Source organism: Pongo pygmaeus, chromosome 18 (assembly GCF_028885625.2).
Source record: "Pongo pygmaeus isolate AG05252 chromosome 18, NHGRI_mPonPyg2-v2.0_pri, whole genome shotgun sequence".
Classification (NCBI taxonomy): Eukaryota; Metazoa; Chordata; class Mammalia; order Primates; family Hominidae; genus Pongo; species Pongo pygmaeus.
Window position 1 is genome coordinate 19,847,051 of NC_072391.2, and position 16,481 is coordinate 19,863,531.

Below are 16,481 nucleotides of genomic sequence, written 5' to 3' on the forward strand. Positions count from 1 at the left end.
GTCATGCATGCCTGTAGTCCTAGCTGCTCGGGAGCCTGAGGCAGGAGGGTCACGTGAGCCCAGAAGTTTGAGGCTGAGGGGAGCTAGGATTACACCAGTGCTCTCCAGCCTAGGCAACGGAACATGACCCTGTCTCAAAAAGTAAAAATTTTAAAGATGTTGTAATCCTGTATATAATGTGTGAGTCAAGAAGCACAGGCATTACTATATATCAGAACTTTGGTGGGTTTTTATTTTATTTTTCACTGTTTCATAACCCTGTATATTGTGTTGTATGCATTGAAGACACTATTCGGCATTCACTAAACTGCCAAGGCCTCTATGGCATAAGGAGGTTGTTGCCAAGTTCTCTAGAGGAGGAGTAGCTGTAGCAGATGATCACTGACATCTGACTGTGCTGGGTAAGTCCCCTGGGCTCTCTAAGCCTCAGTGCCCTCATATGGAAATTGGGGGTCAAATAGTACCTGCATCATAGGGGTAGATACAGTAATGTGCCTCACGTGTGGGGATCAAGTGATAAACTCCATGCAGAGCCCTGGGGCAGTACCTGGCACACAGCATGCACTCAATAATTGCCATCACCACTATGATTGTGTTGTTTTGTTTGGACTCTGGCTGAAGTTCTGCCTTTCAGGACACCTCTGGGCTAAGGGCAGCTTTCTCTCTCCCAGGTTCATTCGGAAGCAGGGCCTGGATCGGCTCTTCCTGGAGTGCGACGCTCACATGTGGCGCCTGGGAGATCGGCGGATCCCAGAGGGCATCGCCGTGGATGGCGGTTCGGACTGGTTCCTGCTGAACCGGAGGTTTGTAGAGTATGTGACCTTCTCCACAGACGATCTGGTGACCAAGATGAAACAGTTCTACTCCTACACCCTGCTTCCTGCCGAGGTGAGTATCTGGGAAAATTTTCCCAAGAAAGGTAGTGGCTTGTTCTAGCCTTTGTGGCAAAGCAGATGCTGAATTTTTGGCAAAGAGATTCTGGGTCCACCTACATTGTCCTCTACACATCCAGACATCCTTGCTGTCTTAGCAGGATGCCTGGTCTCCCTCCAGTCTGCACAGAGGCTGCATGGAGTAGACACACGGTGCTACCACCAGCAGTCTACACAGTGTCTTTGTGCAAAATAGAAAAGGCAGCTCTTCCTCAAGACACTTGGCTTTCATTGGTCATAAAAACCACGATACACAGATTTTGTTAGAACAAGAATCTTACAGCTATTTTCCAGAAAACTGTTATTTAAAAAACCCTTCTGATATCCACAATGCTGATGGCACCCCTAAAAGGTATGTAGTGCGTAACCTGCACAACTGTATATGCTGACCCTTTCAGGACACACCCATAACAACTTTTTTTTTTTTTTTTTTTTGAGACAGTCTTCCTCTGTCATCCAGGCTGGAGTGCAGTGGCACAATCTCTGCTCACTGCAACCTCCCCCTCCAGAGTTCAAGCAATTCTGCTGCCTCAGCCTCCTGAGTAGCTGGGATTATAGGCGCCCACCACCACACCCAGCTAATTTTTGTATTTTTAGTAGAGATGGGGTTTTGTCATGTTGGCCAGGCTGGTCTTGAACTCCTGGCCTCAAGTGGTCCTCCTGCCTCAGCCTCCCAAAGTGCTGGGATTGCAGGCATGAGCCACCATGCCCAGCCGCCACATCAACTTTTGACACATCCTTCACAGTGACCAGTCATGTAATGGCCACCTTTTTACACCAAGCATGCCTCTTCTCATGTTGAACATTGCTCTGTTATTCCCTGAAGAAAAGGGTGTTGGTTTCATAAGTCATACTCCATTAATCCAGAATATTCTAAAACAGTCCCAGCCCCATCTAGAACTGGGGAGGGGATCCAGTTCTGAAGGACTGTCACTGACAGACATTCCCTTAGCTGCCTGCCGGTCAGAGCTGGGTTGAGGGATTCCAGATTCATCTTCCTGACCTCCAGGTTGATTGCATCCTCATTTTCAATCCAGCTTGAGAAAAGTGCAGAGCTGGTTCCATTTCTATTGAGCCTATGGCATTTCTCATGAATGGTCCCTTGTTCCTTCCCTGGACCACGTAGGCTATGTGTGTTTCTGCAGGCCACACACCCAGCACATCTCTCGCCTGTGTGTGGGGCAGTGCCAAGCTCCGGGGAGGGCTGACTGCCCCCATCACCCAGAGGGATGATGAGCTTGTCATCACTGGGCCAGGTTTTACTATTCTGCACACATGTTAAGTTATCAGCTTTTAATCCTATTTCAGCAAAAATCACCTCTTCTCTCAATTCTGATAACCTCCTCATCCATTATATTGCAGGGAATTTCTGTATCATTATGAAAGGACACAGAGCAATCGGTAATTGGGTACATTTTACCACTGCTTGATGGAGAATGGATGCCTCCCTGGGCTTGTAGGCAATTCAAGCTTAAAATCCAGGTTCATGGGCATGTCATTTAGTGTCACAGGAAGGTCAGCAGGGGGTGGTGGGTGGAGCCTCATTTACCCACCCATCCATTTAGAAGACATTGTTTGGGAGTTTGGCTATTTTTAATCAAGATGCCCACCACGATACTGGTGACCAAAGCTCCGTGTGTGTGCTTTCTCTGCCCCTCCCTGGCCCCAGCACACACAAGCACATACACTCCAGGGTCGCTGTTCAGTCCCACCTCCTGCATCTCTGCCTTCCCTTCCTTCTCCCAGACCACTTCAAGAGGACTGGTTTAGAAGAAATCAGAAGGCTGTGCCCATAAACTTGTAACGGGCAGACACAGATTCCCCAACAGCTTCCTTTAGGGAGAGAGAACAGGGAGGAAATATATTTGCCTGGGACTGTCTATTATAGAAATATTTCTCTCACTCTCACTCTCTGGTAGTCTCTCAAGTACTCCAGTGATTGATTGTTTCTCCTCTAGTTTTTCTTTTCAGATCCAACATGGCCTCTTTCTCAGATCCCTTAAAGCGGATGGCCAAGAATCCTGGGATTAGGGAGAAAATATGGCACCTGGTTCAGTACCGTGGACAGCAAGCAGCCCCACCCACTCCTTTCCCTATGTTGCCGTCCTGCTATGCAGGAAGCCCTGGGTCTAATGCAACCATCAATCTGGTCTCCCTACCCCAGGGGTGAAATTCCACCGCACCAGTCAGACTTGAATCCCTTTGATTTCACAGAGCATCCACCTGCACTCTGAGTTGGACCACATGGGCAGCTGACCTCAAATGCATGCAGAGAACATAAGAGTCCCTTGACAGTCGGGTAGTTGTGTTATACATTTTTGCATTGCTATGAAGGAATATCTGAGGCTTGGTAATTTATAAAGAAAAGAGGTTTATTTGGCTTGTGGTTCTGCAAGCTGTACAGGAAGCTGCCCGGCTTCTGATGAGATGCCACATTCTTTTAAACAACCAGTTCTTACATGAACTCAGAGCAAGGGTTCACTGTTTCCCACCCCAGTCCATCTGTGGGAGGCTGGGAGAGGCCTCAGGCTGGGCCCCTCTCTCCCCTGCAGTCCTTCTTCCATACGGTCCTGGAGAACAGCCCCCACTGCGATACCATGGTGGACAACAACCTGCGCATCACCAACTGGAATCGCAAGCTGGGCTGCAAGTGCCAGTACAAGCACATTGTGGACTGGTGCGGCTGCTCCCCCAACGACTTCAAGCCGCAGGACTTCCACCGCTTCCAGGTGAGACTTTCTCATGGCCTGCCAGCCTCCTCAGTGATGCCTTCCCAACAAACCTCTGCAGAAATCCAAGGCCAGACCTGCAGGTCTTCTTATCACATGGCGCCCAAACCTGGCTGTTGATAATAATAGTTAACAACATCAACAATAGCCAGTGTTTATTGAGCACTTACTTCAGGGCTGTTCTAACCACGTTGACTCATTAACCCAAAAACAAATGACCTTTCATTATTATTCCATTTTAGGGATATGAAAACTGAGGCACAGAAAGGTTAAAAAAAAAAAACTTTCCAAAGGCCATACTCATATCATCTTCTCTTTATTCCCTTTTCATCAGAACCGCCCAAAATATTTAAATTTGTACCCAGGAATATGCTTTCAAGTATATCTAGGGCAGAGCTTTTCAACCTCAGAACTCTTGCCATTGTGGCTGGATGATTCTCTGTTGGGACATGCTGTCCCGTGTGTGGGTAGGATGCTTAGCAGCACCTCTGGTTGAGAACTCCTCATCAGTGATATCGACAAATTTGTATTTTTAATGAATTGCACTTTTCTGAGGAGCAGCCTAACAATTTACAGTTCTGGGGAAGGGCAGAGCAGGAGGGTGGGGAATGCTCATTCACTTACCATGAGCCCTGAGAGTGCTTGGCCCCAAGATGGGCACCCCTTCCTGCTCCGCTCCCTCCAAGCCAGCATGGTGCATGGTGGCTTCTTCCTCCACCCCTCCCCACACCTAGCAGCAGAGAGCACAAATATGAATGCCACTAAATGGTTAAGCGAATCACTCTGAGGTCACTGGAGCCACCGTGTAGAGATGGTATGCTACTTCCCAAACCACTAACCCAGGAAGGCAGGGACACAGTGCCAGGCTCATAACCCAGCCAAGATGCCCTTGCTGTGTGAGCGGGATGCTGTTTGTGTTTGATCTCCTCTGTGCTGGGCTGTGTGGGCATTGGCTTTACTGGGGCAGACATCACTTTTATTGTTCAGGTAAGGAAACTAAGGCATGGAGGGGTGTTCCAAGTGGGGTTTTTTCCAGCAGTCCCTGCTGCCTTCCTGGTTTTGTGCCCATATGAGTGCAGAGTACATTGCAGGTTTTCTGTCATTCGTATTCCCCTCAAGGTTCCCACCCAGCAGCTCCAGCCACCTTAAGCTAGCAGACAGGGAGCTGCTTAAATCCACATCTTCCCTGCAGAAAGGAGAGGGTTGCAGGGGAATGTTTGACCTATTCAATGAATTCCCATGTTTGGAGAGGACCCGTCCCTCACTGCCCTAACCGCAGAGAATCTTCATCACTTAGAGCACAAAACCTCCACGTGCTGATTCCCAGAGCCCCGCACTCCCCCAGGCGCCAGCATTTGTATCCTAGCCCGGCATCCTGGGGACATTGTAGCCTCTGCTAAAGACTGCCTTATGTGCTCACAGCAAGCAGAGATTAAGAATATCCCCCAAGATCTAGAGTCAAGACACTGCTGCCTGTAAGGAACTCAGAGTTCTTGCACGAAGAACTTGGAGAGAAAGAATAATAAATATAGTAACGTGCCCTGTTAGAAGATCCAGCTATGGTCAGAATCACAGGCAGAGAAAGGAGTTTGTTCTGGCCCTAGATGGGTTCCGGGTAACAAGGGGCTAGTGATAATAATCAAATAGCAGCCTACACTGTGTGCTAGACACTATGCTAGTAACCCATTTTAAGGATGCTGAGGCCCAGAGAGTTCGAGTGACTTGACCTGCACAGCTAGACAGTAGCCAAATGAGGATTTGCATTCAGGTGGTCTAACTCTCTACAGTGCTACTATGAAAGGAACCAAGCTGTGCTCCCCACCACAGAGAGGTTTCCTGAAGCAGATTGGCAATGAGATGTTTAGAATAACACCAAGGGTACTTACGATCAGGGGGCTTCCCAGTTTACTCAGTTGCCTCAGTCCTGGAGTGATACAGTAGAAAGAGCTTGGATTTTGGAGTCATGCATTTGGGCTTCAAATCTTACAATGGTGTGAGTCTGTACAGATCGCTTTGCCTCTCTGAGCTCAGTTTTCTCATCTGTAAAATGGGAATCATAATACCTGCCTTGCCAATTCCCTGCCTTACAGGGAAAATTAGAGGTAATGACACAAGTCCATTGCCCTGCATATTGTGTGTGGTCAGTAGTTGTTGCTGCTATTAATCTACCACCATGAAAACAGTGCTGGACCCAAATTTAGGTCAATAATAACACTAGACAATAATAAGCTCCTCAAGGGAGAGGCCTGTGTTTTATTTGTCTCCGCAGCCCTACACAAGGGGTCAGCAAACTCTAGCCCTGGGGGCCAAAGTCAGCCCACTGCCTGCTTCTGTAAATGAAGTTTTGTTGGAACACAGCCATACCTATTTATTTAGTCTCTTGTCTGTGGCTGCTTTTATGCTATAAAAGCAAAGTTGAAGGTTTCAAAGCTATTTTAAATATTTACTGTCTGGCCTTTTACTGAATATAAAGTATGAAACCTGGTAGATTACAGGTGCTTAGTATTTCTTTAACCCTCGACCCTGACTCTTCATCCCATCTCTGATAGTGACTTGCTGTGTGTTCTCAGCTAAATCCCTTACCATCTCTGGGCCTGTTTCCCTGAGAGTTTGGTTGATATCAGTGGTCCTGAAACACTGAATCATAATCACCTGGGAATTTTTTTTTTTTTTTTTCTTAGCTACACTCCAGAGCTATTGACTCAGTAGGTCCTTTTTCTTTGAGACAGTCTTGTTCTGTCACCCAGGCTGGAGTGCAGTGGCACAGTCTTGGCTCACTGCAACCTCCACCTCCTAGGTTCAAGTGATTCTTCTGTCTCAGCCTCCTGAGTAGCTGGGACTACAGGTGCATGCCTGGCCTGAAATCTGAGTTTTTCAAAGTCCCAGAGATTCTGATCCCTTGTGAGTCTGCAAGTTGACTGAAATACCAAAGAGGCAATAGGGCGTGGTGGAGACTGCAGTGAGCAGAAGAACCTAGGTGCTGTCTAAAGGAACAGCCACTACCCTTCAGCTTTAACCAGTTGTTACCATATGGAGAGTGGGCCTGGGGTTGCCAGATCTATTGCTATTTAAAGAGAAGCCAAAAGAATTTCTGTGAACTCTTTCATGTTTTATATATGGCTAGCTAAAATACATCTGCAGGCTGTATTTGCCCTAGATTACTAGCCTGTGACCTCTACCTAAATGATGCTTACTAAGTGCCTATCATTGCTTTAGATGTTCTGCACAGATTAACTCATTTAGTCCTCCTCACACGCTTATTATAACCCATTTTACAGATGTTGAAACTGAGAACACAGATGTGCAAAAAGTATCGGAGCTAATTTGGGTCCAGCAGAGCTTTGCTTCTAACCACAGGATATGCCCTTAGGTTCCCCCCACCCCCAGCACTCGCTGATGTGGCTTTTCTATTTTTAATCCCATGAGTACAGCAGACAGCCCGGCCTACCTTCTTTGCCCGCAAGTTTGAAGCCGTGGTGAATCAGGAAATCATTGGGCAGCTGGACTATTACCTGTACGGGAACTACCCTGCAGGTACCCCGGGCCTGCGCTCCTACTGGGAGAATGTCTACGATGAGCCTGATGGCATCCACAGCCTGAGTGACGTGACACTCACCTTGTACCACTCCTTTGCCCGTCTGGGTCTTCGACGGGCCGAGACGTCCCTGCACACAGATGGGGAGAACAGCTGCCGGTGAGCCCTATATGGGATGCAGAGAGGGGAGCCGAGAAGCAGGAGGAGGCTCAGGGTGCAGAGTGGGGGCCCTTCCTCCTCTTTAGGGATCTGCAATGCAACGCCACCCTATGCTTTCTGTCTTCCTTTGCCCAAAACTCATCTAACGCCACTCTCCTAGCGTGCGTGGCATTTCCAGTCCAAGCCATTGCCACACTTTGTGCTTTACTTTCTCAGATACCAGATATCCTATGTACCCAATGATTTTACAATTCTTCATGCTACATATATATACTTTAGAAGGAAGCTTTATGTCACCATATCATATGTAGCATTTGTCTTAAGTGGAAGGTACAAAACTTTTTTTGATAGAAAATGTCAAAGATGTACAACATAGAACAGTGGAACCCCATGTTCCCATCACCCAGCCCCGGCAGTTTCCAACTCGGGGCTGATCTTGTTTCATTTTCATCTTCACCCACCTTCCGCCTCCTCCCAGATCAGTTTGAAGTCAATCCCAGACATCCTATCATTTCAGCCATCAATATTTTAATAATGTATCTCTGAAAAATAACTCTTTTAAAAACATTCACCATAATGTCATCACACCTAAAAATATCACAAAGAAAATTAATAGGCAGAACTACTATTGAAACTTCTCAACCACCCCTTACAATTGTCTCACCTACCACTAACTGCCGACACTTCAGGAAAGAGTGTTCTAGAAGATGTGGAAAGAAGAGGGGGAGGTAGGAAAATATTTCAACATAATCCCTTCTCCTCTCATCTCTTTCCCTAAGCCAGCCAATGCTTTCACGTTGTGTACCCTTTCTTTTGTTCTGAAGCAATATGCATTTTGGATATTTACATAATTGCAACAAGAATTGGGTATCCTGCTTTCTTCCCTTGGCATTATACTGTTAGCACCCATTTCTCCACGCTGCTCAGTAGCTTCCGCAATGATAATGATTCCTTTTAATGCCTCTAGTATCCCATTGAGCAGAAGTTCCAGAGTTTGCTTAATCTGGCCCTTCACTGTTGCCATTGTCAGTAATGCGCCATTGTAAATAATGTTCTGATGAATATATTTTCTCAGAAAGCCCTTTTTTCCATTCTCTTTTCTGATTATTTCCTTAGGATAGATTCCCAGAAGTGCCTGTAATCACTCTCCTCCTTTTTCTTATTTGTTTAACAACATAGCATCAGTATGTGACGGGGCTCGGGGGAAGAAGATTGTTCACTAACTCTCTGAAAACACAGGCAGGTTTCTCACCTGGTGTCTCATCCCTGGCCAGCAAGGTTTCTGCAGGGCTGTGACACTGTCCCATCACCTCCTCACGTCCCTCGGCTTCTCTCTCCATAAAGTTTCTGATTTAGTTTAAAGGGAGACCAGTGTGGGTTAGGAACCCAAACTCTGCTTACAAGCTATTGACCTTGGGCAAGTCATTCATCTCTCTGAGCTTCAGTCTCCTCATCTGTGAAATGAGAAGAGTAATACTCATCATCTTTGTATCATAAGGTGTTGTGAAGTTTAATCATCAAAATTTACCTGATGAGTTATACAGTGTTTTTTTGAGACAGAGTCTTACTCTGTCGCCCAAGCTGGAGTGCAGTGGTGTAATCTCTGCAACTTGCACCTCCCAGGTTCAAGCGATTCTCCTGCCTCAGCCTCCTGAGTAGCTGAGACTATAGACACATAGCACACCCAGCTAATTTTTGTATTTTTAGTAGAGACAGGATTTCACCAGGTTGGCCAGGCTGGTCTCGAACTCCTGACCTCAGGTGATCCGCCCGCCTCGGCCTCCTTAAGTGCTGAGATTACAGGCATGAGCCATTGCGCCCAGCCCTGTTATTCCCATTTTAACAGTGTTTTATGTACTAACTGCTCAGTTTCAGATCATTGCTGGTATCTTAGTTGCCAGTTGCCATTATGATGCAACCAACAGTGAACCTACTGTGTGTGATGGTAACAATTCCTTGTTCTCTCCGTGTGCTTTTCTTTGCTCACTGCCTCCCACTGCACAGCCACCCCTTCTCAAGTCAACAAAGCCATCCAAGGACCACCTCCTCTATGACACTTATTAAGATAGATAGCTCACCCCACACCCACCATCTCCCAAGCTGAAAGTAGTTCAGGGACTTCACTTTCAGCATGTGCAGTATCTTGGGTCAAGGTCACCAGATAGGGTCTCTCCCCGCACTGCTAGTCTGGAAGCAGAATCCCTGCATGTATCCCCAGTAGACAGTGCAGTGCCTGACACTTAGAAGGCAAATGTCATTCCATAATAATTACAGTCGCAGGCTTCCTAGAATGTATAAGGTAAATGATCTTACAGGAAATTCCAAAAGACACGCCCAATTTATCCAGGGTTGTTGAAAGTTTCTCCTAGTACCCATTTTGGAATGAAGTGAACCATCACGTTGCCTCAAGCCAGGAATCCTCTGGTATCCACCTCGTTTTTTATTGTAATGGAACCGTGGTGCCTTGCTGTAGGCAAAGCCGATGTATTTATGAATAGGAGCCTGAAAATAAATCAGGACAAAAGACCCTTATCCCAAAAGGCAGAAGAGAATGGATTCCTAGCCCCGGGGCATGAGGGGAAACAGCAAGTGAAAACTTTAACAGTCTCGTTTTATCTGGGTATTTTAGGCAAATTGTGACTTTCCAGTCTATAATACAACCTTTCATTAAATAATGTTTATTGATTTTTTTTTCTCATTATAAACTAACACATGTGCGTTGCAGAAGTTTCTGAAATGGCAGGTTGAGAGAATAAGAATAAAGTTTGCTTGTAATCTATCATCCAGAAATAAGGATGTCAGCATTTTATTACAGGTCCCCAAATGCCCTCCAGGGCAGACATGAAGCACTAGAATCACTCAGTGTGCCCCCTGCAGGGTGGGCTGACCATGGGAACCTGGAGGTCCATGGAGTTGAACCCCAGTACATTCCATGGGAATGTAGATGGAGTTGCCAACCAAATCTAATTTTTTTTAGTGCTCATCGTATTTAAATAAGAAAGAAAAACACCTTTGGGCCAAACGAATACTTCAGTTGCATTCCCATAGATGATTGTGCGGCATCTTGATTATTTTTCTGTTTTGAGACCTTAACAGTTTTCATTACTTGGACACGAAATACAGTCAGGAGGAGGCATCAGAGGGCTTTGTGCTTACTCCTTGATTACAGGGACTGTAGATGTAACTTAAAAGCACGAGGTTCAAGAGAAAATCCTTTTAGAATTTTCACTCCTTCGATAAGTACTGATTGAGCAGCTATTGTGTGTCAGGGTGTGTGTTAGGCACGGAGAATTCAGCCTTGATCCAGGCAGACCAGGCCTGTGAACTCAAAGCCCTCCCATTCTAGTGTGAAGACAGACATTACCTAAGCACAAGTAAACCAGAATATACGATCAATAAGGGTAAATGCTGTGCAAAAAATGAAGATAAAGTCACGTGAGAGTGACAAGTCAGAGGCAGCAATGAGGAAGGAAGTGGTGGATTAGGGTAGCAGGAAACAAAAGGAGGCTAGAGAAAGCGGCAGGGCTTTGTGGACCAGGTAAGGAGTTTGGATTTCATTGAAAACATGAAGCAAAGTGTTTGTGGCATTTAAGTGCAGGACGATGGACGTGGCTATTATGGGAACAGGTTATAGTGGGCAAAAGTAAGAGAGGGTGACAGTTAAGGAAGCTCCTGCAGAGGCCCAGGTATAAAAGGATGGTGGCTTTGACCAGATTCTGGCAGTGTATAAGGAGAAGAGAGGATGGAAGAGGCCAGGTGTGATGGCTGACACCTGTAATCCCAGCTACTCGGGAGGCTGAGTCAGGGAGAATTGCTTGAACCCAGGAGGCAGAGGTTGCAGTGAGCCGATTTCACGACACTGCACTCTAGCCTGGGCGACAGAGTGAGACTCCATCTCAAAAAATATAAAGAAGGTGAAGAAGGGAGGCGAGTAATCAAAGATTGACTTCTAAATTTTTTTGACTGCTGCTTTCTGGAAACACTCTCTTCCTTTGACTCCCATGACAGCAAATTCTCCTGCTTCACCCACCTCACAGAACACACACTGGCAGTGCTTTGTCTATTGTCACGATAACACTGTGTAACAAACAACTCCCATATCAGTGTTTTGAAACAATATGCATTTATGTAATGCTCAAGTTTGCAGATCAGCTGGACGGTTTTCCCAGTATGGGAAAACCTTGCTCCCCTATCTGCAGCCAGCTGCAAGTCGGGAGGTGGCTCTGTGGTCCTCAGCTGGGAATAGTTGCCTGAGCCTAGGATGGCTTCAGCTGGGACAAACTGGGGTAGCTCTGCTGTTTCAAATGTCTCCTTCTCCAGCAAGCTAGCCCAGGCATGCTCTCATGCTGACCTCAAAAGAGCAAGAAAGCAAACAGAAATGTGCAAGGCATCTTGAGGCCCTGGCTCAGAACTGACATGACAGCCCTTCTACCACTTTCTGTTGTCCAAAGAAGATTCCAGAGGTAGAAAAATAGGTTCTGCCTCCCAGGTACAAGGAAACTTGCAAAGTCACATGGAAGAGAGCATAAGATACAGGAGATGGGAGATTTGGGACATAAATGCCGGTGACCACTGGCTCTTTCATGACTGTATCTTTGCTGTCCAGTACGGTAGCCACAAGTGGCTACTTCAGTGTAAATTAACTAAAACTAAATACAATTTAAAATTCAGTTCCTCAGTCACATTGGCCATATTTCAAGTGCTGAGCAGTCACACTTTGCTAGTGGGTTGGGAGATGGCTGCCCCAAAATCTCACAAATCATCGCTAAAGAACTTACTCATGTCACCAAACACCACCTGTTCCCCAAAATCTTATGGAAATAAAAAGCTATTGGCCTGGCACAGTGGCTGACACCTGTAATCCCAGCACTTTGGGAGGCCGAGGCGGGTGGATCACTTGAGGTCAGGAGTTTGAGACCAGCCTGGCCAACATGGTGAAACCCCGTCTCTACTAAAAATACAAAAAGCCGGGTGTGGTGGCTGATGCCTGTAATCCCAGCTACTCAGGAGGCTGAGTCAGGAGAATCGCTTGAACCCAGGAGGCGGAGGTTGCAGTGAGCCAAGATCACATAACTGCACTCCAGCCTGGGCAACAGAGTGAGACTCTGCCTCAAAAATAAATAAATAAAATATTTCTGTCATCGTAGGAGGTTTTATGTGATAGCCCTGCCTAGATGTTGCTGCAGTAGTAGAATGACAGCACAGTCGCTGGACTTTCCACTCCCAAAGTCCAGATTTAAAACAGGTTTGCATGAACTGTGAATGCCCAACAAACCATCTGAAGACTGTTCAAGTTTGTTTTTTTTCTTCTATGCTCCCTGGAAGGCATCCCAGTAACAAGGCAATGATTTCAGGAGATGTGTGAACACAGGAAGGCAGCTTCCCTAACTGTTATAATTGGACATAAAGACTTAAAACTCCAGATCAGGACCAGAGGGAAGGCTGCGTTTAGCTGAGCAGGGACAATGATTTGTGAAATGCTGTTATGAAGGACCCACAAGCGCCTTCTTAATGCTGTGCAATTTACACATTGCAGAAGCGGCAGCTTTTTATCTGACAAGTAGGAAATATACCAAGCTGGGCTCCTCTGAGGTACTCCTCTTTTGCCGTCTGCTTCCCCCTTTTCTCCGGACATCTCTGCTTCGCTTCCCTGCCCCTTTGAGCCAGCAAGCTTTTGTGGATCAAAGACATGCATTTTAAAACAACAAGCCACTTTTGCATGTATGTGCATGTGTGTTTATCTCAGATTGGCAATCATGGTTAAAGATGATAACCAGTGTGAGTGGTAAGGACTGTGAGAGAATAAATCAGTACTTCTGAAACAGTTAAGCTGCAGACACGAAGAGCCTCAGAGATTGAAACAGAGAGAGAGACAAATGAAAGGTTTTGCTCAAAGATGTTGAATGCAGCATTGTTTAGAGAAGCAAAAAATTAGAGTTATCATCCAATGCTAGGGAACTTGCTTTATAAAATCTGGTATTAACTATGATGAAACACCGAGCATCAACACATACAAAATCATGTCTTCAGAGACTTTTCAAAGATGTGATAATCCTCAGGAAATACTATACAACGAAGACAGAATAATAGCTAGGATAGATAGATGCCAACTATGTAGTATTTATGCAAATAGAAGCATAGGAAATAAGGCCGAAGGGAAATCCATCAATATGACAGTGTTCACACACCATTTTCACTGCCCGGTACCAAGCACCAGAGGACTCAATATCTGTGAATTGACATTATGTATGGGAAGAGGCATGGAAAGTAGTCATTTTACTTTCTTTGTTGTACTTTCCTACAGTCAGCATGTTTTTCATTTATAATCAGCAAAAGAAAAAAGTATTCATAGTCATTGAGATCACAGATACACAGGGAGCAGCTTTCAGACAGACGCAAGGAAAATAGTAGGCATTGTGCACAATGGGGACTGCTTTAGGAACAAAACTAGCTTGGTGGGTGGGGAGCCTCACTGTGATCCTACACATCTTGGGCCCTAACACATGAGCGCCTGTGTTTTCAGGTACTACCCAATGGGCCACCCAGCATCTGTGCACCTCTACTTCCTTGCCGACCGCTTCCAGGGCTTTCTGATCAAGCATCATGCTACCAATCTGGCCGTGAGCAAACTAGAGACTCTGGAGACCTGGGTGATGCCGAAAAAAGTCTTCAAGATCGCAAGCCCACCCAGCGACTTTGGGAGGCTTCAGTTTTCCGAGGTAAGAGGCCAGGTCTTGTCACATTTCATTGTATTTTCGCAGTTCCCTCAGCCAGATTCTACTCCACTATCTGACACTTCTAGTTGGAGATGGAGGAGAAGAGGACTTAGAGAGCCTTAAAGATAAGCTAACCCTGTGCCTGGAGAAGGTTCTCCGGCCCCAGTCACTGGCACCAGCATCTTAAACAGGGGAAGATCAAACCAACTGGAACACGGATGTATTTTTTAGGGTAGAATTTCTGCTCCTCTGAATTTTTCCAGTGATGACTCCTAAACCAATGTCAGTAATATTAGTCCCATTTTACAGAATGGAGAACTGAGGCTTATAGAGATCCAAAGATTGTCTGGATTGCTAGGAAGTGGGAGAGCTCAAAATTCAACCTAGATCTCTTTGGCCACAAATCCTATGCTTAGTTGTGGTTTTGTCTCCACAGTTTTTACCACACCTGGATTCGCTCAAGGGAAGTACCAGATCAATCATTGAATATATGATTAGATGAGTAGATGAATGATGGATTGAAGGAAGGATGGATGGACAGATGGGTCACATAGCTAGCTTTGTTTTTGATCATTCTGATCTAAATCCAAATGATACACCTTCAGAGAAACCTTCCCCGGCCACCAACTTAAGCTGCTGCAATAGCTACATTCTTCACCCAATCCTTCCCTATTTTAATACTTTTTCTTAGCATTTACTATCTAAAACTATCTTGTTGCTTGTGAACTCATTGACTGTTCACAAGAGAACTGGAACTGTGTCTCCCTCTTCACTGCGGTATCCCCAGCACACAGAGAGTATGTAGTCTTTGTAGATGCTGAGTAAGACTTCTGAATGGATGAGTGAGTGTACTTGGGTCGTGGTGCAGGAGGGAAGGGGAAGCATGATCAAGCCTGGTGCATGTTGTTCACACAGAACTGCAGCACCTGGTTTCTGCCTTCCTCACATCCCTAAGTGCTAAAGAGGTGATTTGTCCCAATGGTTCTGACTGCTGGATTAAGGACCAAGAGTCTGCTGGTAGACTGTGGTACATCTTGAGGGGCTAAGAGTATGTTGGGGAGAGGGGGAGTCCCACCTGCTTATATTTTCCTTAACAGTCCTTCTCTAGCTTCTGTGGCCCTGCCTAACGAATGTATGTATCCCCATGACAAACAGGCACCAGTGAGAGTTTCTTGTTAAGCCACTGTTTTCAATTAAGACTCCCAGTGGATTTGCTGGATGTGAGCAGGCAAGGGAGCCCACTCCATAAATTACTGGTGTCAGGGGGCAATTAGATACTGCCCCAGTTGGATTCTGTGCTAGGGGCCTGAGCAGCCAATTGACAACATTAATGTCCCATTAAAGAGATGAATGCCTGGTGTCTGGGCTCTCCCTGTTTATCAGCCTGCTGTTGGGCGACTGGGTACTTCTGGCAGTGACAAATGATGTTGGCCCCTCCATGGCTAGTGCTTTGGGAGGGGGGTTCCTCACTACACAGGTCTGGTACCCTTGGAGTGAGAACCATCGAAATCACCGGCAAAAATAACAGCATGTGATGCAGAGAGCCCTAACTTGTATTTTGAATTTTTTCTAAAGTCTTAATTTTAATGGCAAGTGAACAGAAAGGCAAGGAAGAACTACAGGACCACTCTGTGGGCTATTTAGGATCTCCCTGGTGTTAGCACTATCCCAGGGCCTTGTATAGTGCCTGGCTCACAGCAGGTGGCTGAACAGCTCAGATACATTTCTCCAATCTATGGGAATCTCATGCTGTAGACTTGGAAATAAAAGATGCTCATTCTTTCTGCAAGTGGTCACTGAGTGCCTATGGTGTGCCAGGTTCAGGAGGGATTGTGGTGAACCAGACACACCAGGCCCCTGTGGTCATGGAATTGCATTCCAATGAGGCAGCCAGCCAATGAGTGAGCAAATAGATAAACAAAAACAGCTCAGCTAATGACAGGTATTCTAGAGAAAACTTCATTCATGTGATTGCTGGGGACTTGGGACTTAGGACATTGATGGGGACAACCTTCGATAGAACGACTCATCTAGGAAGGCTTTCCTAAGAACATCACTGCAGAGCTAAAGCCTGTAAAAGAGCCAGTCCTGGGGAGATCTGGAGCATTCTGAGCAGAGAGAAGAGCATATACAAAGGCCCTGAGGCACCGAGAATGAGCTAGGAGTACTCGAGTTGCAGTGAGACCAAAGTACTGGGTGCAGCGAGTGAGAAGGAAACTGGTAGGAAAGAGGCCTCAGGGAGTAGTCTTGCAGGCCCTGGAAAGATGTTCAGGTTGTATTTTAAATGCAATGGAAAGACAGAGGGAAAATGGCAGATAGGAGGCAGGACAAACTTGCAGCTTCCACTCGGATGGACAGAGAGCAGCATATGGAGCCCCACATCATGAACTTTTGCTCCAAGAACTACTGC

At 46.1% G+C, this 16,481-nt stretch overlaps 1 protein-coding gene across 1 annotated transcript in view; it reads left to right on the forward strand.

The window, feature by feature from the left end:
- The window catches only part of XYLT1 (xylosyltransferase 1), a 368,112-nt gene that overhangs the window by 328,755 nt on the left and 22,876 nt on the right, over positions 1 to 16,481 (forward strand). Inside the window, exons 7-10 of the mRNA XM_054454615.2 lie at positions 672 to 888; positions 3,485 to 3,661; positions 7,093 to 7,355; positions 13,879 to 14,074. Coding sequence (XP_054310590.2) covers positions 672 to 888; positions 3,485 to 3,661; positions 7,093 to 7,355; positions 13,879 to 14,074 — 853 coding nt within the window. The remainder of the gene's footprint in view (positions 1 to 671; positions 889 to 3,484; positions 3,662 to 7,092; positions 7,356 to 13,878; positions 14,075 to 16,481) is intronic.